This window comes from Lutra lutra, chromosome 2 (assembly GCF_902655055.1).
Source record: "Lutra lutra chromosome 2, mLutLut1.2, whole genome shotgun sequence".
Lineage (NCBI taxonomy): Eukaryota > Metazoa > Chordata > Mammalia > Carnivora > Mustelidae > Lutra > Lutra lutra.
Window position 1 is genome coordinate 108803658 of NC_062279.1, and position 20569 is coordinate 108824226.

The 20569-nt window shown below is 39.2% G+C and overlaps 1 protein-coding gene and 1 long non-coding RNA gene across 7 annotated transcripts in view; one reads left to right on the forward strand and one right to left on the reverse strand.

The window, feature by feature from the left end:
- Nucleotides 1-320: 320 nt before the first annotated feature.
- COL25A1 (collagen type XXV alpha 1 chain) overlaps nt 321-20569 on the reverse strand; it is a 456257-nt gene continuing 436008 nt past the window's right edge. For 2 of the 5 annotated variants that reach the window (XM_047718185.1, XM_047718187.1), the window contains 7 exons: nt 20060-20095; nt 18441-18494; nt 13401-13454; nt 10890-10943; nt 6766-6843; nt 4873-4911; nt 321-895 (listed from right to left, as the gene is read on the reverse strand). In XM_047718185.1, coding sequence (XP_047574141.1) covers nt 893-895; nt 4873-4911; nt 6766-6843; nt 10890-10943; nt 13401-13454; nt 18441-18494; nt 20060-20095 — 318 coding nt within the window. In that variant the 3' untranslated portion in view covers nt 321-892. Of the gene's footprint in view, nt 896-4872; nt 4912-6765; nt 6844-7322; nt 10944-11881; nt 11909-13400; nt 13455-18440; nt 18495-20059; nt 20096-20569 lie in introns of those variants that run through there. The other 3 variants (XM_047718182.1, XM_047718183.1, XM_047718186.1) reach the window with 3 other exon arrangements.
- Nucleotides 10765-20569, forward strand: part of LOC125093272 (uncharacterized) — a 55125-nt gene continuing 45320 nt past the window's right edge. Inside the window, exons 1-3 of one of the 2 annotated variants that reach the window (XR_007125193.1) lie at nt 10765-10775; nt 15385-15387; nt 17571-17755. This is a non-coding gene — a long non-coding RNA (uncharacterized LOC125093272). Of the gene's footprint in view, nt 10776-15384; nt 15388-17569; nt 17756-20569 lie in introns of those variants that run through there. The other variant, XR_007125192.1, reaches the window with a different exon arrangement.

The following is a 20569-nucleotide window of genomic DNA, read 5'->3' on the forward strand; positions in this document are numbered from 1 at the left end:
TTGTTCTGGGTGCCCGCGTGTGTAAACCTCTTTCCTACTTGGTCACAGGAGAGACAGCGCAGGATGCCAAACTGGTCCTCTTCCCTTGTCTTCACTGTCAAGGGCAGCCCAAGGAAAAAGAGCGGCGGCAACCAGCTCAACCCCTTGATAGTTCAACCAAGGTGGCCACGTGAGCCCGCGATCCTGGAAGCTGGACGTCTGCAGTCAGGACTGCAACGCCCTCAAAATACAAGACCATTTGTGTGTGTGCTCTCCGCCACCTTATCTCTTTTTGGCAATAAGCCATGGTGTAACCCCCTTGAGATGACAAAAGAAATAAAAGCTCAGATGTGATCAAAGGACTCATCAAGTGGCATGCTAGCATCTGAACGACAAGCAGGCTTGGCACACGGTCATGCTTTTTTTGTTAGTTTCAGTGCGCGGCGTGGGCATGAAGCAATGCTAACAGTGAAGGTGAGTAGGGATGCGATGGTAGGCTCTAAAATCAGTTAGTTAGTATAGTACATTTTCATAGTTTTGAGTCCATATTTGGTCACAATTTCATGTAAACTATTTCATGGCGCTTTTTGTCCATGCAATTAACAAGCCCGAAGTCAGAAAAGAGCAAAAACTATCAATCTGTATCACTGGTGTGTCCGTTTAAATACATATCTTCACATAAGATAAAGAGATACTGATTTATATTTTTTTGCAGGCTTCTCACTGGTGTCACATACTGCCCAGTTTCAGATGTAAGTGGAAAAAGGATGGACATGTGTACTACTGCAAACAGGAAGAAGCAGCTCTATGTAAACATATCTCAGACTTGTAAAATTTGCAATTCGATTTTCAGCTATAAATATAAAAAGTGGACCATTATATATACAACTTCATGCTCGGAAGGTTAGATTCATCACTGCAGAAAAACAAACAACAGAAAAGACATACGTAGAATTAGTGGTCTAGAATAAAAATCTCAAATTAACATTTATTTTAAGAAAATTGGTAGAACCCTGAAAACAGTGTTTTTTTTTTAAATTAATGAGCCAAATGATGTATATCCCAAATATTACTTTCCTAAAACTCCAGGGTGTTATTAAAATTTCCTGGGTTCAACCCACTTTTTTTTTTTTTTTTTTTTTTTTTTTTGCCACTGAGAAATTAGTGGTGTTTGTCTTAGTAATGATTCTGGGAAAGCAGAAAATTAGGATTTTTTCACATATGTGCCATAATTAAAATATATTTCCTATACTTATATGATCTTCTCCAAACATTAAAAGCCACTGGGAAAGAGGCTGAGGATTCTGCCCTTGGTGGCACTGTTTACTTCACCCAACCTGACTGTAGTACTACTATCCTTCCGCTCTTATCTCCTCTTGGCTTTGGCTAGCCCTGCTCTGCTACAGCCAGTGTGCCAGGTAAACCTGCCTCTTCTCAGGTCTTCAAACCCTATTGGAGATCTAAGGTGATCTAAGGTACCGTAAATCTCTGCTTGCTCATTCTGAAGTGCCATAATTATTAAGGTTTTCCTAGAATTAAAGTCTGAGAGAACTGGGGGGCAACAGTCTTTCAGGTACACACTTACAGAGCAGATCTTGGGGACTTTGACTTTTACTCAACAAACAAAACAAAACAAAACAAACCCAATGAGAAAAGTAGAAAGCCCAGTTCATTAATTAAAAATATTTGTTTTTCTCGCTCCAAGAAAAATAGATGCTATATGAGGTGGGATTAAGAGGCTAGGTACTTTGTGATCTTTGGAGACAGAGTTTGCCCAATGTTTTCTGCATGTCATGTCAATGCCAGAGAATGTGCTTATGGAAGTATTCTTTTCCGCAAACTCTCACTTAGCTTGAAATTCAAAGATATATTTTTTTGAGTACCAATGTTTTGTAAAAAATATCTATGGAATTTTAAAGATTCTCCTTTTTTTCTTCTTTAGTATCTTAAAACTTAACTAAAAAAAAAAATCTCATTTTTTGCTGCAAACCTGTCAGCCCTACCTCACAAAATAAAGTTCAGTGAAACATTAAAAAATATAAATAAATAAATGAATAAAACATGAATAAATAATCTGATGAATAAAAAAATATGAAGCCTATATGTATTTTCCTATTACATAGTTTTTAATCTTTGGATGAGGATGGATAACTTTAATAGCCTGAAAGTATTTTCTTTCTTAAAAATATTTTATTTATTTATTTGAGAGAGTGAGAGAGAGAGCACAAGAATGGGATGAGGGACAGAGGAGAAGCAGACTCCCCACTGAGCAGGGAGATGGACATGGGGCTCGATCCCCAAACCCTGGGATCATGACTTGAGAAAAAGGCAGACACTTAAACTGACTGAGCTACCTAGGCGCCCCTGAAAGTACTTTTTTAAACATAGATTCTGCCATTTATTCACTGTACGAATTATACTGTGAACTAGTAAATCATTATTCTTCGAAGTTTAGAAAACAGAGCTATATCTAGAAAGAAAAGTCATTTAAACAAACATCAGTTTGGCATGAAAAAATTAGTATCGAGAGTAGTATGGCAAAGGAGACTTGCTCATTAATCCCAGTAATTTACGTTGCTACCACATTCTAAATTTTCACACATTTATCACTGTGCTCTAGAGGCTAGTACAACAGTGTTCAAAAAGGTAATTCATGTAGAATATGACTAACTAAAAGTAATCTGCTAGGTTTCCTTAAAAAATATTTAAAAATCACTTAAAAAATAATTTGAGATAGCTAATTTGACTATATAAGAGATTTTAGAACATTTTGTTTTTCTAATTCTTTCTTCTTCTTCTTTCTCTCTCTCTCTTTTTTTTTTTTTTTGGAGTGAGGAGGTGCTGGACCAAGCTGATCACGATTTGCATTTGTGTGTGTTGGGGAGTGTGGTAAGCAGGGCTGACGTTTTCTTATTGAGTTCTTTACATAAGAAGATGTTAGAGGGGAGCCTGGGTGGCTGAGTCAGTTAAGTGTCTGACTCTTAATTTCAGCTCAGGTCATGATCTCAGGGTCATAATCTCAGGGTTGTTAGATGGAGCCCCATGTCAGGCTCTGATCTGGGCAAGAAGCCTGCCTGAGATTCTTTCTCTCCCTTTCCCTCTGTCCCTTCCCCCTCTTCCCCACATGCTCTCACTGTCTCTCTCTCAAAAAAAGAAGTTGTTGGATTTAAGAAATCCTTAATCCAATGTAGAACATAGTGTCTATTCCGTGGGAAAATGAGTCCTTAAAAGGGCAATTTCTGATTTTCTAATGTTATTCATATTACTACTAGGTTTGGCCATTTCATGAACCAAAAAGATGAGTCCTTTCTTGGTGCCATGATTACTATGCCCTCACAAAAAGGAAATGATTTAGAAGCCACCAATAATTAAGTAAACTCAAGTTCTGAGTTCTGTCAGAAGGCTGGATAAAGTAAGCCTTTCAACATTTCCCTCTATGTAAAGTGCACCTAGGACTGTATTAAAAAATCATTACAGTATTAGATTACAGGTCAACGGTTAAAGAGTAAATGGTAATTCCAGCTCAGGATGGTATTCAAGATGCTAAGAACAGGGGTTCTGAGGGTGAAAGGATACTTTCCTCAGGTGAAGAAGAATATGATGATAGGCCCACCTTTCTGAGAACCCCTTGACCCCAGCTGTGACTGAGCTAATCCTCTGACAGGCTGAGAGTATGGGGAGCTGCTAAATAAATGACACTCCTGACGGAGAAGGTTTCTTTGCTGAGTGGGGGGACTCAGCTAAGTGGGAGAGTGAGTCACACAGGATCTCCTCACCAACGAAGCTGAGGAGATAAGACACACCACAGAGTCAAGTTTCCCTTCATCTCTCTGCAATCCTAGAGTTCTGTGTAGTCATGCTAAGAAGGCATGCCTATCAAAAGTTACTCAATAAGCCAAAAGGTGTTAGAGAAAAAACTTCGAAATGATCAGAGCAGCATGATGCTTCCCCCTAGCTCATGTTTCCATCCGTGGAATTCCTTTATCCATTAGTAGCATATATGCACAGTTCTTTATATAATTACATCCACACCATTATTGCATAAAGGGTTGGTATTCTTGGACTAGGATGGCGCCAATAGACCTCTTCCCTGCTTCAAGTCCTACCATTGCTTTCCACCGCTTGCTTCTGGTTTTGTTGGGTATTGGGTCTTGCCCCTGGAAGTTACTTAACCTCTTTGAGCTTCAGTTTCTTCATCAGTGTCATTGAGGATAATAACACTCTCCAGGGTTATTGTGAAAATTAAGTAAATGCTATCCCCTGTATGAAAGGGCTCCTCATACAGCCTTTGTACAGAGAAGACTTGCTATGAAGTTCCCTTCCATACTCAGTATGTACACAGTGACCATGGGTAGCCATATAAAGAGGCTAGAATCAATGGATATCATACAAACACCAATTTAAATATAAACAGATTCTTCTAAATAAATGATCACCGAAGGAAAAAAAAAATCATGCTTACACTTTCTGCTTTCTCAGCCTTGTGATTAATATTGGCAGGGTTCTACCATGTATTTGCATGTCTGCTTACGTAATTGAGTGAAATAGAAAAAGAACCACAATTAAGAATAGTTTTAAATAGTAGGAGGAGTTTATATAAGCAAACCATTGTCAAGATGCACTGCCCCTTTCCATTCCACAGAAAGGATTAGATAGGGAAGGTTTCCGAGTTATAGTGCTTGTTAAGAACTGTTTTCACTCATCGGTTTAGGAGGAAATCAGTAGTAAACATATTAATCAAAATATATTCTGGAGACAGAATCTTTTGCTTTCTAATGCCCAAACAACATTCAGGAATGTCAATTTCAAAAGATCTATTCTGAAAGGAAAAAACCAGGCCAGGGGAAGAGATAGGGGGAGTGCTTCTTTCAGAAATAATTCTGTAAAGCCTACCTTTTGCCAACAGCCAGGCATGGGTAATCCATCTGGCCCCTGTTTTAAAGAGAACAGTAAGAATTCCTCAAACTCCACAGAAGTGAACATACCTCACAATTCACATGCTCAGAAGCTTAAAATACGGATTTCTACCCACTAGGTGCCTGTGGCCATAGGCATTTTTTTCTAGTTATAGAATACCCAATATTAGGTAAAAGGAAGAAAATTCAAATGCTTTTTAGAGTGAGAACACATTTTGAAAATGTGAATAGAGAAATTAATGCCTAATTTTGAAAAAGTAATTTACAAAGCATAGGGGCCTGCTCAGCTCTACCTTAAGCTAAGCAATCTGGACTATTCCTCTTAATTTTACTAAAACCCATTTCATAATTATCTTGATTAAATAAACAAAACCAACTTCTCTTCCTTCACTGTGGTCTATGGTTGAATGCATGATAATGACGAATAATCCATGATGAACCATTTCTATCTGAAGTTTGTAGCTCTTCACATGCCAGTATCTTTTATTTTTCCATACTAAAAGCCAATATAGTAGAACGCATTCTATTAATTGAATTAAAAGACAGGCAGCCCATCTATATCTTTATAGTAAGATGTTATCCGTAGCATTCATCAATTTTTTAATTAAAAAGTCTTTAGAAGTCGGTTAACCAATTCTGAATCAACAAGGGATTCCTGAACGTTGCACCGTTTATTTTCATTTAAAGTGCAAGCACTCTTCAGATACAAATGATAGAAAGAAGGCAGGAAGAGCCGATATATTGAAGCATGCTTGTGTTTTCCCCTGGCAAAACGACTGTAAGGTATTTATTACTAACAACAAGCAAATAAAATAAAAGACTAGGCACCCAAATGGAGATTTTTAAATTGTAATTATTTACCAAATACATTTTTTCCTATAACCATACTTTCTTAAAAGGCTTAAGAAATATAACATTATCTTTAAAAAAAATCATGCTTAACACTGAAGAATAATATAAGAACATGCAGACCAAGGATAACAATCAATAAATATAAAACAACCCCCCAAATTTTCTTTTATACCTCAGAAAATATGAATATACTTTCTTGCTAAATGTAAAACAACAACAACAGAAAACCCACTTTGAAATAGCTTTATAAGGTATCTGGGAAAAACTTGATAATGCCAGATTGGTACAAGGAGAGGATCACCCAGTAGAATTTTAGATTTTAGTATAAGGAGGACTTTGAGTTCATGCCAATGGGGATAGGGAGTTCTGTCTACTTTAGGAAAGTGAGTTTCAAAAGGAGAGACCATTACATTGAAAAGGTTATGTGACAAAGAAGAGGGTTGGGCTGCAGCCTATTACCACCATCTTTAGAAGCTCAGAGAAGCTTGATTTCCTTCCCTGTGGTCTCTTAACAGCATTCCCTTGAACTGGTTAAGTCTTGACCACAGAAGCTTAACTCTGTCGGTCTGGCCTTATTTACAGCCTGACAGAAATGCAGCGGAAGAGGCAAAATGCCTTTATTTCTCTCAGAGAAAAGGAAAAAAAAAAAAAAAAGAGCCAAATTTAGGGATAGAACCCAAAGTTATGGCCTAGCAGTCCCTTTCCACGGAAGATTTTTATGTCATTTGCATGTCCTCTGTCAGTATTTATCCAACAGGTTAATATTCCCCAGAACGCAGACATGGCAGCCCGGTGAGCTGTAAGGACAATGTCAGGAGGTTAACGGGCAGTCCTGGACGGAGAGGCGTGCCTGCTCTCCTCACTTCGCAGAGATGCCCAGCGAGCGGTTCATGCACATGCATGTAGCGTGTTTATCATGTAAAGCTTGTTCCGCAAGTACCACTTTACACTGATAGAGATGAACATGTAATAAACAAAGGAAATGCATGCAGGGTGGTAGGAAAGAGAAATACTGTACCAATTGGCAAGGGGCATCCAGCCCATCCAGGCCAGGCTGGCCTGGCTCCCCTTTTTCCCCCTTAACGCCACGGAATCCCTGTTTGTAAAGATTAACTCACAATGTTACTAACACAAGAAATCACTTACGCACAAATTCTGCTCAAGAAATAACTACGATATCAAACCGCTGGGAGAGGAGCAACTCTGAAGGACAAAGTAACATGGGCTGAAGCTGGTTGAAGAGCCCGACCTAGCCCCGGAGTCGGGCTTCCCTGGGACACTGATTTCTCTTTGGCCTGGTGTGGGAGAGCACCAACTCCCCTTCAGACGCTGCAGTCACGTCCAGCTGCAGGTCAGTATCAGAGTGTTAAGAAGCCAAGCACAGCTGGCGGCCAGAGACGGGGCGTGGTTTATCCCGGGAAAGTCCGGGAAAGATGCGTGTGGTCCCTCCCAAGTCCCTGTGCAACAGCCCGCAGCCAGAGCCCCTGCTGTTACGGGTCCCTCCAGCGTGCTCTTCTCCCAGTGTATTTCTCCACACGCGCTATCTGGAGACAGAGTTCCAGGAGTCAGACATACCAACGGGCAAGGTGCATCTAATCCAGGAGCACCCTGTTCTCCTTTCTCCCCTTTAGGCCCCTTTTTGCCTTTCTTTCCCTTTTCCCCCTGTGGATATAAGAGTTTCAATAAAAGATGGGTTTTATTTGGGGCGGGGGGAATAATGGCGATTCAAAAAATGGTGTAGCCAATAAATGTCTGGAAGGGCATTTACCACTGTTTTCCGGTTTAGGTAAGGCATGATATTATAAAAGATAACTTAGATTTTCAGAGTGACAGTGGCTTCTGGGCAGTGATAGGTGGGATTTTACTTCAGAGGCTCAACAGGACGAAAAAAGATTTAAAAGGCCGACACATCAAGGGCTGACTTAGACCCAGCCGCCACAGTCTTGGCAAATGAGCTGTTTCCGCCTTAGATCTGGTGAGGATGACGGATACCAACTGTATGGGAGGCAGCCAGTGGTCGGTCAAATCCAAAGGAATAGTGAAAAACTGGGTACAGTTTTCAATACCTTGTCAGCTTACTTTTTTCTAACCCTGTAACAGATGAAAGCTACGCTGAGCCAGACGAAAAGGACAGAATATTAATAGCTTCTATCTTTTGGAAATGTATCCAATTTTATAACATTTTTGGTAGCTCTCATTAAAAAAATATTCAGTAAATTGAAATATGCTTCTGTGTTTTTTTTTTAACATTATTTAGGAAACTAAAAGCAAATATTTTCTTTATTAAGTCAGGTAAAGAAATTTTAAAAGTGCTAATACTTCTCAGAAATGCCAGTTGGAGAAATAGACTTATTTATAAATCCAGGGATGTTCTTTAATTCACCCTTACAGATTTCATGCCAGGTGTTCACAATGGTAAATGGATTTCCAGGTTACTCACAATGTAACAAAAGCAAAAAAAAAAAAAAAAAAAAAAAAAAAAAGTTCTGTTCAAGAGAGGAAAAGCAGTTTGGACTCAGTTGAGCTAACACTAAAAATGAGATAGGCAGGATAATTACATAGTGGGAATGTAGCCATGGAAATTAGTATTTAGGAATCATGGTAAAGGTTGTGGAAATCTGCATGGATCATGGGAATGGAGGAATTAAGGAAAGGAGGCAAAAGGAGGAGAAGGAAGGAATGCACCTCAGCTGTTTCTTATTAACATAAATATCTCTGCATATTTATAGACAAGAAGTTGGTGCTGTACAGAATACGAAATACTGTACAATACATATTTAAATTAGTGTATTCATTCCACACTCAGGAAGGCAGTTACAATAAAAGTGAATAATTTCAGAAGTGAAACAACATGAATATTCAAATACATATACATAAGATATATATGAAATAAGCATCCAAATTAACACATTCATTCTGACTGTGTGAGTGAAAGCTCCTCATTTATCTCCTGTGTGCCAAAAAGATTGCATCAGAAGGCTCAGAATCAAAAACACTTGGGTTTCTTGAATACTGGGGAAAGAGAGAAATTCTTTGTGGTTTATTAATCATGATCAAAGACAAAGACCTGAGAATCCAGGGTGACATGAGAGCAGGTGTGATAGGAAGTGAGTGAGGAGGGGCGGTCGGGACTAAATTGCTCACTCATGCAAGATCCGTCAACATTCTCAGCAAATAACTTTAGTGTCACAACATAAAATTGATTTAAACTTGTTTGGGTGAGCTCTTCTCTCCCAGGAGACAGTGGACTCTTCGTCACATAGGTGAGACAGGTGTGTTTGGTATTGATAATTTAGAATTCAATTCATTATTTGGTAAATCAACTGAAATTAGTCACTCCATAGAAAAGTGTTGTCATATGAACGTTGTCTCAGGTTATAGGAATCATTTTTCAGTAATATGTTAGCAGACCTCAAGCTTTATGGAAAACAGACACTATACTATTATATGAAGAATAATGAATCAGCGTTATTATGAACCAACCTCATTTTCTAATAGTCAGTGATTCCCTATGCAACACAAAACCCTAGTGCGTATGAGCACATGAGGGCTCTTGTTAATTTTTATCTTCCATGTCAAAGAATGATATACATAAAGTATTCACATTTGGATCTAATTTTCCTAAATATAAAACTTCTAATCATGGAATCTGAAATATGGAGATATTTTTGTATGAGTAATTAACATTATTCTGAAGATTAAATTTTTAGCTTTGTGTTTCCATCAGTTATAATACTGGTAATTTCATCTTTGTTTGAAAGAGCATTAAAATGAGCATCCCCATAATGGTGACATACTTCTGAGTGAATAAGATTATAGACTCCTACAACCCATTAAAAAATATAAAATAAATGTCTATAATCTTTAAAGCACCCCCACCTTGGGCTAAAAGCTTACATGTACAATTTGTCTCAAATCAAAACATGTGTATTTTACAGTTAGAATTTATAATTTGGAATAAAAAGGCTTTTTTAAATGTTTCACATTCTTTGTGAAATGGGGACAGTAACAGCACCAATCTCGGGGAGGTGGGGGGTGGGGGGGGCTATGAGGATGAAAAGACTTAGCTTATGTAAAGCTTTTGGGGAAATATGTAGTAAGTGTTCAATAAAGGTGATGATGTTGTTAATGATGATAGTGTTTTTACATAACTGGGGACAGAAGCTTTCTTACCAATGGGAAGCCAGGTAATGTCTAAAGTCTAAGGAACACACAGCAGGGTTAATATCCTTCTTTCTTTGACAATTCTAATTCGGCCTTGCTTTTCAACAGCAATTGCCTTCACGGTTAAAAGGAATTTATAGGTTTTGAAAACTGTGTTGTTAAGTACAGCAGGGGGGCATAAATGAACCTGAGAAACAGAACTGGTGTCAATTTGAAGTGGGAAGGTCCAATTTCAGCCACTTTTACTTGTTTTGTTGTGTCTCATGTAAACAACGAGTCTTCAAGGACCCAAGCAAAGGGGAGAGGAAAGGAAGAAATGATTTTAAAAATTCGTAATCCAAATTTTGCTTTCAGGCAAAAAAAAAAAAAAAAAATTTTTTTCTGGCATTGGCTGCTATATACCTGCGGCCGGTGGTCCCGAGACAGAACCTGAACACCAGCCTCATAAAATACACGGAAATCTTCATTTAAAAATATCTCCAGCATCAAAAGTGGAAGGTCCTAGTCCCTGATAAACTCACTGGGGTTTATCAGTCACACTGCTTGTCCTTCGTTTTCCGATCAAATAGTTGGGATACAGGACACACCTTCTATGTCTCTGCTGGGAATGCCGTGCCTGAAAACGAGAGGGTGGCTTTACAGGGTTAGATGAGCTCTGCCAGAAGACCTTTGCAGATTTGTGCTATTTAATTTTACTTTAATGTAATAAATGCTTTTTTATTTCACTTTTGAGAATCCCTGGACATTACATCTTTCAACTAATTGGTGTCAGGTAAGCCTGGCAATATTCTTCTATGCTAGACCATGCCCTTATTTCCAGCACTGGAACCTGTGAAGACCTGTTTTTTTAGAACAGGCGTCACTGTGTTTTTGGAGCACAGGATGGAGAACAATTAGATACATGAAAGAATCACATAGGTTGAACAGCACACAGCAAGAGAAAAATCAAACAGGCACATGCTAGAATGGAGAGGTCACCTTTTCTCCCTTTTCTCCCACATCACCCTTCTCGCCTCGTGGACCAGGGAAGCCCTAGACGATAAAAAGCAAACCAAAAAGATCGACTGATGTAACTGTGGTAAAATCACATTGAAAGAAAAAACATAAGATTCCATGCTCCTGAACACAATATGAAGAAAAATGGCACGACCAAGATTCTCAAAACTTAGTTAAAGTGGCACTTAGGAGTAATAGTTGTGTAACATCTCAGTTATCTATATGAAACACATTTCTTGCTTTTTCTCCTACGATTTATGTAGTGGATAGTGTATCAGGATCCTACTCTGAATCCGAGCTAGGACACTGACTTATGTGGGCTTGGGCAAATCACTTACCTCACAGCATTTTATGCTTGCCCATAACAGGTGCTCAATAATGCTCGCTTTGGCAGCACATATACTAAAACAGGTGCTCAATAAAAAGTTAACTATTATTACTTTTGCTATTATCATTCTTCACATAATAAGGCTGCCATTGTATTCACACAATACAGTGATCATTTCAAGAGGCCTTTGTTTTTGACATTCTCTATTTTTTATAGAATTATGTTATTATAAAATATATAGACTCTTCATGCTAAAAGGAAAAAATATTGCACAGCAGCTTTGAGAATGAACATACTATACCATTCCCAGAGGGTGGCACGCGAAAGATACTTCAATTTTATGCATATTTTTAAATAAGTGGTTCAACTGCTGGTGTTCAAGGTGTCCCTAATTTGGGAAAGTATTTTGAAGTGCCATTATCAACGGTTGGTTATTAACTTTATACTGATTATGTGTTTTGCTTTCCTGTTTATCTCATGCAGACACTAGTGGTATATTTTCTACTGCGATCTATACACACAGCAATATACGCTGTATGCTTAACTATGTGCCCAGAAAGAAAAAAGTATTCTTGCTGTTATTGATGATGGAGACCATCCGCATCTATTGTAATAGGACGATGTTCATTGTACATGTATTACTTACATCAAGACCAGGCTCTCCATCTTTCCCCTGCCAAAGAACCATAGTAGCTACATTAGTGTTCCTAAGTTTCATGAATAGGTTACTGTTATTGTTTTATTTAAGGCTGCCTGGACATGCAACTACTAGTATTAGAACAACTACTTCAGAAATGGGAAAGAGGTCTCTATTGATTAGTAATAAAAATTTCTTTCACCGAATCAAGTGAAATGACCGTTAATGCTGGAGTTACGGATCATGAAAATTTTTTTTATTATAGATTAGCTTACACAGCCTGCTATTTTGCTGAAGTTTAATGCTTGGCATCCAACTGACAATCCAGGAATAAGTTGAAAGCATAAGTACCATTTAATTGATTTTAAAAACATAGCGGCGCTAATAAAATACAAAAATCAATGCTGCTTCAACTTGATCAATTAATACTTGGCTCACAAATGAGTAAAGAAAGGGAAAACTCTTGTTAAATATGGTTTAATTTGGCTAGATGTGTATCTTGTCTATAAATATTGAGAGTGTGTCACAATTTTTTTTTAATTAACATATAATGTATTATTAGCTCCAGGGGTATAGGTCTGTGAATCTCCAGGTTTACACACTTACAGCACTCACCATAGCACATGAGAGTGTGTCACAATTCAAAAACAGTTTTGAAGTAAGCTTTGTCAATAAATGATCCCCAGATGCAAAGGAGTCAGACTACTGTGCAAGGATTGATAATTTCGCCCCAGGGTGCAGATTATTGGGGCCATGGTCTTATTATGTCACACAAGGGATCCATCCAAAGTTACTGGGAAGTTGCTTTAATTTCGACAATCAGATTTTGAAATCTATTTCAAAATCAGCCTCTCTCTCAGCCAGCGCTAATCCTCACATGTGGTAGGTACATAGGGATTAAAAAACCTTAATACACTATGTTTCTATTATAGTCTTACCCTACCCTGTTGAATGACTTATAATTACCCCAAAGCTAATGTTCTGAAGCATGCCTGCACTCTCAATTTGAAGACTGTATAACCGAGACTTTCCAGAGACAGGCCACTACCAACATTCTACGTTCTAAAGCTGTCGCGTCACCGCAGCAAGTTGGAAAAGTCAGAAACCTCAAGGTCATTGCAAACATCAATGTGAGAAATCACCTCTATTAGCAAGATTAGTTTTAGTAAGTAACCTGTGAGAACAGATGAAGTCTGATGAAAGTCATCTGGAATAAAACTTCCATGCCCACACAGGGAGCGTGTTTTCTGACAGTGGGGATCCTGTCAGAATTCAGGTTAATTCTGTTTATCTTGTGGACAATCTCTGATCTTCTCAAGCTCACGAAGTGTGTGTGTGTGTGTGTGTGTGTGTGTGTGTGTGAAAATAGATGTGACTATGACCCGTGAAGGACATGATGTTGTGGAGGGTCAGTGGATGGGTCTTTGCTCCTCTAACGGGATTAGTCTGCCCCACCAGGGAAGGGTTAACCGTGCCGGTGTCACGTCATCTACACATGCTGACGGTGGAGACCAGAGACAGAACTCACAGGCAGACCATAGGGTCCTCTGGGTCCGGGTTCTCCCATAGCTCCTTTTTCACCCTAAAATAAAAGCCATAAAGTTCAAATCATATAAAATGCCTATATTCACACACTTTCCCTAACATCCTGTGTATAAAAGCCTCCTTGTGAGGTACCATTCTATCAAGATTCTGACTACACAGGCTCTTCTGGGGTCTCAGTCCACTCTGTGGTAAAGGAACCCATATTTGCATATTTTACCAAATTACCTCTGAAAGAAGGGCAATAAGTAAGAATGCAGCAGCCAAGTTGCCCCAAGGACTTGCATATTCTAGGGTGCTGTACTTGGGTTTCTTTGGCATTCATGGGAAACATTTGTCACTCATTATTTTAAGTTACTATGTTTTTAAAATAGAAGAATAAAATGTCTTTTTTTTCCCCTCTCAAATATTTTCCTCGGCCACCCTGGCCCTTTACCAAGATGTATTTTGCTTTAGAGCCTCCCACACCAGGAGACACAGGCGAGTTTTATTCTCCATTGAGCTCACTAGAATAGGCACACTGGGGGCCAGGACCTGTGACTTGGCTCCCTCCCCCATCCATATGGATCACGCAAGTGTCCGGTGCATCAGGAAATATTTGTTGAATTAATCAAGTCAAAAAAGTACAATCTGGTACATGCTTTGTTTCCTTTCTCAAAGAGAGTTTAAAAACTTGTATGCCTTCTTCTAAATGCCCGAGAAGGTAGGTATATATTATTTTCATTCCTTGCTCTCCACGTGCCTATTTAAATACTCTTGCCCCAGCTCTAACAATATATGTGATAATGATGATCTTGAAGGCTTATAAAGAATAACATAGACTAGAGGTCATCCTAGGAATATGAAATAATAAAGAGATGTTCTGCATTTCAAGTTGCATTTTCTTCTGCTGTCATCTCCAAAATTAAAGAGTGTGTCAGGATTTAGCATGCTAACTTCAGGAGTAATGGAGATATTTATATGAGTGGCTGAAAAGAAAACGTTACCTTCTTTTATCACACCCTTAAAGTTTATAAGGTTAGCAAATCTTTTTCCTCGCTAAAATGCGAACTTCTGCTGGTAGCTGTGTGTGGAGATCCAAGTATTATGCTGTGTGTCTCTGTGTGAGATTCCTATGTGAGCAAATTTCAAGTCACTATTCACATTCTTCTTTCTTTCTTTTTTTTTTAATATTTATTTATTTATTTATTTATTTATTTATTTATTTATTTATTTGAAAGACAGAGATCACAAGTAGGCAGAGAGGCAGGCAGAGAGAGAGAGTGGAGGAAGCAGGCTGTCTGCCAAGCAGAGAGCCCGATGCGGGGCTCGATCCCAGGACCCTGGGAGCATGACCTGTGCCGAAGGCAGAGGCTTTAACCCACTGAGCCACCCAGGCACCCCCACATTCTTCTTTCTAAACTTAGGGGTTGGTGGAAGTAATCAGCATTGTCACCTAGAGGTACATATCATGTGGAGAGAGTACTGAAAAGAGATACGATAAAAGCTCATTGAACTTCTACTCACGATTACTTTATGTTTAATATTGAAAGATCAACAATCCTATTCAGTAAGGTGGCCAGGCTTTGAAATGAAACAGATTTCAATTTGAATTCCAATTTGATACTTACTGACTCTGTGGTCTTAGGTAACTTTCTTAACTTTTCTGCGCCTGAGTTTCACTGGCTGTTAAATAAGAATAATAATACATATTCTACAAGAATTTTTCTGAAGATTAAATGTGATTGTAAAATATGAAATGGTATGCCACCAAATAATATGTCCCATAAATAGTAGCTATTGTCATTAATATACAATTAGAGGTCTTGTTTTTAAAGAAAAGGGTTTGGCAACCCATTCAAGTTAGATTTCTTTCAGTTGTATCTGGCAGTGTGATTTATGATGTTTTAAAGATTTTATTTGTTTACTTATTTTAAAGAGAGAGAGAGAGAGAGTGCACAGAGAGAGGGGAAGAGGGAAAGAATCTCAAGCAGGTTCCAAGCTGAGCACAGAGCCCAGCGTGGGGCTCAATCTCACAACGCTGAAACCGAGTCAGACACTCATCCCGCTGAGCCACCCAGGTGCCCCTATTTATGATTTTTTAAATGGTAATGGTGTATATGTGTTCATGTGCAAGCGAGTGGGTGGTAATGGAGGGGCTGGGGGTTAAAAGGAAAGTTCACATCACCTGGAGTAGGTCTACTTGGAAAAATCTCCACAGATTTTTTTTGATATACCTATTCCCTTCTCCTTCCTCTGACTGAGTACTCTCAGTTTATTGTGTTTTTAAAATGCATATACCATGGCTTGTTTGAATTAAACTGTCAGTAAAACATTTGTCTGCTGGATCTCCTCTTACAGAAATGCTCACCCCAAAAAACTGCTTTAAGGTAATGACAATTCCATTGCACTTGCCAGTGAATGCTTCAGAAGCGGACACATGCTCTGATTCTGGCCAGTGAGGTGCTGGGGAAGTCTGAGGGGAAGCGATGGGGAAGGTTTGCTCGCTGCTAAGGAAGAGACATGGGAGGAAATGATGTCTCTTGGTTCTCTGCAGATGCCTCACTGGAGGGAAGGTTTGTAGGGACTGTGACCAGCTTGCTTGTGATCAGAAGACCAAGCCAGCTTGTGGAAAGGGAACAGAAGCAAAGCCAAGAGTCTCTCCTTTCAATATTTTGTTACATAAAACAACAAATTTCTCTACTGCTTAAGCCATTTTGAGTTGCGATTCTGTCACTTAGAGTCAAATGTATCTTAATCGTCCTAGCTTGAAAACTTTTGATTTGAATATGAAAAATATAAAGTGAAATAGGGATTTACAATTCCTCTCCTGGATTAAATAATTGTTAAAAACTTTGAACCTCTCAAATTTAACACCCTTCACAGAGCTCCTAAGCATTACAAGGCCCGATGAAGAAATCAGCTCAAGGCAGGGAAACCAACAGGGCTCACGCTGTCACTCATGTATTTGACATTTCTGAATGACACTGTCTGTGGAAGGCCTGGTTTCTTTTAGGCCCATCTCATTTCTTTCAGGCTCTTTAATTTGCACGTCTACACTGAGGAATTCTTCCAGAATGGATTCCTGATTCCTCCCTCTTAAAACTGCAAACTTTTCCAGGAGAGTCTAGATAGCACCTCAGTCAATTAACTTCAAGAATTGCACTCATGTAGCACTTTGGGTGAGGGGCACTTGGAGAGTCCTGACACATGATCTGGTTAAGATAGTTAACGTGCTGAGTAAATACAACTGTAACACTTTACACTGCACACCATTTGACTTGAACTATGTCTTCAAAAATTCTTAGCGATTTCATTTGCTCTGCTGGTTAATTCTGCCCCAGCGCCGAGACCTGATACTCTTGTGACACTGGGGAGCTATCGGAAGTAGCAGCTGATTTACCAAACGGTAAACCCTCTTGAGCCCCCAGGGCATCCTGCCAAAAGACTACTTGAGATTTGCCGCTCCATTTTTAGTACGTGGGCTGGATCTCTTGATACAATGCTTGAATGCGTCAGCAGCATGAGGCTCTCTGCTTACAAATATTTTTAATTAAGATGGTCTTCATAAGTCAGTTTGATTTTAGAGATAAGACAATTGCAGATTCCGGTGATTATTCTGTGAGGACTCACCTCTTTCTAGAAGCATTCTTGGATAAAGCCAGACTTCCTCACCGTTGTACGTACAGTCTGTACTACTTGGATTCATTTTGGTTATCTGGCTATTTCTTGCTGATTATTTTTTTTTTCCTGCTGCATTTAGATTGTAAACTACGCAAGGTCGGAGAAAAGAGCTGCTTCCTTTACAGTACTGAGTAAATCCATATAGTGTATTAGTAAGAGGTTATGGGATGACGAATCAATTTTAATGGCAGTACTCAACTCACGGCATCAAATTAGCAAAACAGACTACACAAATGGGAGGAGAGTGCTTCCATTTCACACTAGGAGTACACTGTGTTTTCTAGATCATAAAATGTAACAAATATTTACTGAATGAATGAATTCATTTTATAGAACACTGAATTAGGGAATTGGGATGGAGGCCAAAGAAATCACTCTGTGGCCCTCTATTTTTTTAAGTAAATTACCCCAGACTGAAGAAACTCTATCTAGTTTTAAAAGACCGCAGCCTGCACAATGAATCATCCCAACATTTCGAAGCCCTTACTCTTAGGATACTTTCTTTACAGCCTCTCCTGGATGGTGGGGAAATTGATGACACAATTCTGCTCAGACACAGAAAAAAACTTCCAAGTTTCCCAAAGTGGAGAAAAGAAAAAGTGGGAGAAAAACAGAGAAAGATGGGAGAAAAGTTCCAGACAGATGACTAGCTGCTGAGGCTCCAATGTATTTTTTGGTGTAGGTATTCATCTTCTGTTCTGAAGGTTTTTTGTTTTTGTTTTTGTTTTTCTTTTTTCTTTTCTCCCAAGGGTATGGAAACAGGGCCTAGCAATAGGGAGGTTAGTGAAAGGTTTTTGTTCTATAGTGCACTGAAATTATTTCCTTATGGCTAAAGAAAGGCAGCCTATTCTTTTGCTTAAAAAAAAAATAAATAAATAAATAAATAAATAAATAAATAAATAAAAGAGCACGTGTAACTATGGAGAAGAATACTTAGGTTTGGTAATTTCCTTTAAAAAAAAAAGGTTGTAACTTACTCTGAATGAATACAGTAGCTTTATATAAAAAATTATCAACAAAATATGAAGTCCTGGAGATTTTGGCCCCATGGACTTCAACTTCTGGATTAAGGCCAAATGAAAATACCTTCCTTCTGGGTTAAAAAGGAATGGTCTGAGCTATTTATTTGAGCTATGTAGATGTATGCATGATTTTTGAGTAAGGCAGCCACATTCTATTTTAATACCCCATTGTTCTCTCAGTGTGAGAACTCTGATTAGGACTTAAGATGGCATATTTTCATTTAATGTTTTAGACGGTCCTTTATTTCTTCTGGGAAATGAACAGTTCAGTTTAACTAACACAGAAAAGCCACACTGGGTTTTCTTTAGGTCACCGTTCAATAACCTCAGAAGCAACTTACTCTTTCTCCTTTGGGACCTGCGGGGCCATGGGGTCCCATAGGGCCATCTGTACCCTAAAAAAAAAAAAGATAAAAATAATATGAGACATATCCCAAGGGCCCTAAGGAAAGCAGTTATAACTCATCCTGGACTTTTCCTGGGTGAATGATGCTTTAGAACGCCAGTAAGATGACTCGTCTCCTTTCAAAGAACTTTAAGTCTGATTCAGGGCAGTGATTTTCAAGAAAGGCGTGCAAAAACGATGAGTTACATAACTGCGTATTTCAACGAAGGGCACACACGAGAAGCTGGAAGTCATATTTAATTATATACTTCCTCCCTGACTTCACAGAACATCTTCAGGAGAGATATGGGTTGTTTCCCCTTCTACCACTTCTCCAAGTCCATCCTCCACCCCCTGTCACCCCCAAGCTCCTGGGCCACGAAGCCTTGTTCTCAGCTGGTTAAGAGGCTCGAACAGTTACACAAGGGGAAAAAAATATGAAATAAATGAGAACAGTGTTGAACTGTTCAAACCAAACTCTCTTTGGCTCTGCGGGGAGCAGCAGGGGGCCTTAGAGGAAAGGAGTTACTCTCCCAGGGTCTGCAGCGGCTTACAAGGCACAAAGCCGGCGGCAGGCTGATTTAATGGCGTAATTGCCCTCTGGCCTCCCGGGTTCAGGATTAGGATTTCTGTCTCAGATTGAATGGATACAGGAACACTATGTCCAGTGAAAACAATGACTGCCTGAAGCACGTTTTTAGAATTGAAGAGCTTGGAATTTCCTTTAATTCTTAGACATGTAGCAAGGACTTAAAGTAATTTGCTCATTTTCAGGAAGACTGCACCTCTTTGCAAAGAATTTGTTGCAATATTTGCAAATGTAGGAACTAGTCCAGCACAGGTTTATAAAATAGTATTCTTATTTGTGTTCTACTGTTCTTTTTTCTTCTATCACAGCTTTGCGATATGAAATCATTTAGGACTTTGACTCATTCTGATGTTGGGGAATTCCCATCATCTTATCTAATCTTTTCCTTACTGCCTGAACTCAAAGTTCCATCTTCAGAAGACTTCTAACTACTGATTATCTGTGGCTGAAATTTAAGAAACAGAGCAGTTAAGAACCAAAGAAAAGAGACAAAATGACAGAAAACAGGTCATTTTGATGAACAGAGATTTGAAAGTTAGTGTCAAGGAAGAAGTTACCTTTTTAATATGGACAGAAACATAAAAGGAAGAACAAGTTCAACTGAATTCACATTATTTTGATCTCTTCAGAGGAGCCTGCCCACGGAATTATAGGAAATGTCCATTAGTTCTGGAAAAATTTGTCTGGGATTCTAAGACCATGAGGCTAATTAGACTGGTCATTCTTGCCACCTAGCAAGTGGTCCAGCCTGGAACTCGGGCTTCCGAAGGCTGTCCTGCAGTTTAAAAGCTGTGAGTGGATCAGAGCTGCAGACTCTGTTCTGCCCATCTTTCCCTTTTGTACTACATCTTTGTACACTTTCTCCTTTCACTCCAGTCTATGTCCCCCTCATCACGTGATGGGAGTACCTGGGGCAAAAGAGTCTGTCCCGAAGCACAAATTCATAGCCACACAACAGGTTGGAGCAAGATGAGGTACTGACTCACCCGGGATCCTGGCTTTCCGTCTAAGCCAGATGCTCCCTGTGTATTTGGTTGGTAGCAGGTTTGGTGGGTATAACACGAAGGACAAGAACAGAGATTAGTATGAGGTACTGATGAACAAATGTAACGCTTCAAACAACATCATACACAGTCATGGGGTTCTGGGATGACTGTCACATTGCTACAAATTGTTAGTTTAAAAAAACAAAACAAAACAAAACACATGACGATAAACACCCCGCAGATGATGGCATTTTCATGACATTTCCATTCAAAAAATTCTTATTTAGAAATAATGAGGTTTATAAAGAGGGCTTTAAAGTAGTTTCTGGGGCGCCTGGGTGGCTCAGTGGGTTGAGCCGCTGCCTTCGGCTCGGGTCATGATCTCAGGGTCCTGGGATCGAGGCCTGCGTCGGGATCTCTGCTCAGCGGGGAGCCTGCTTCCCTCTCTCTCTCTCTCTCTGCCTGCCTCTCCATCTACTTGTGATCTCTCTCTGTCAAATAAATAGATAA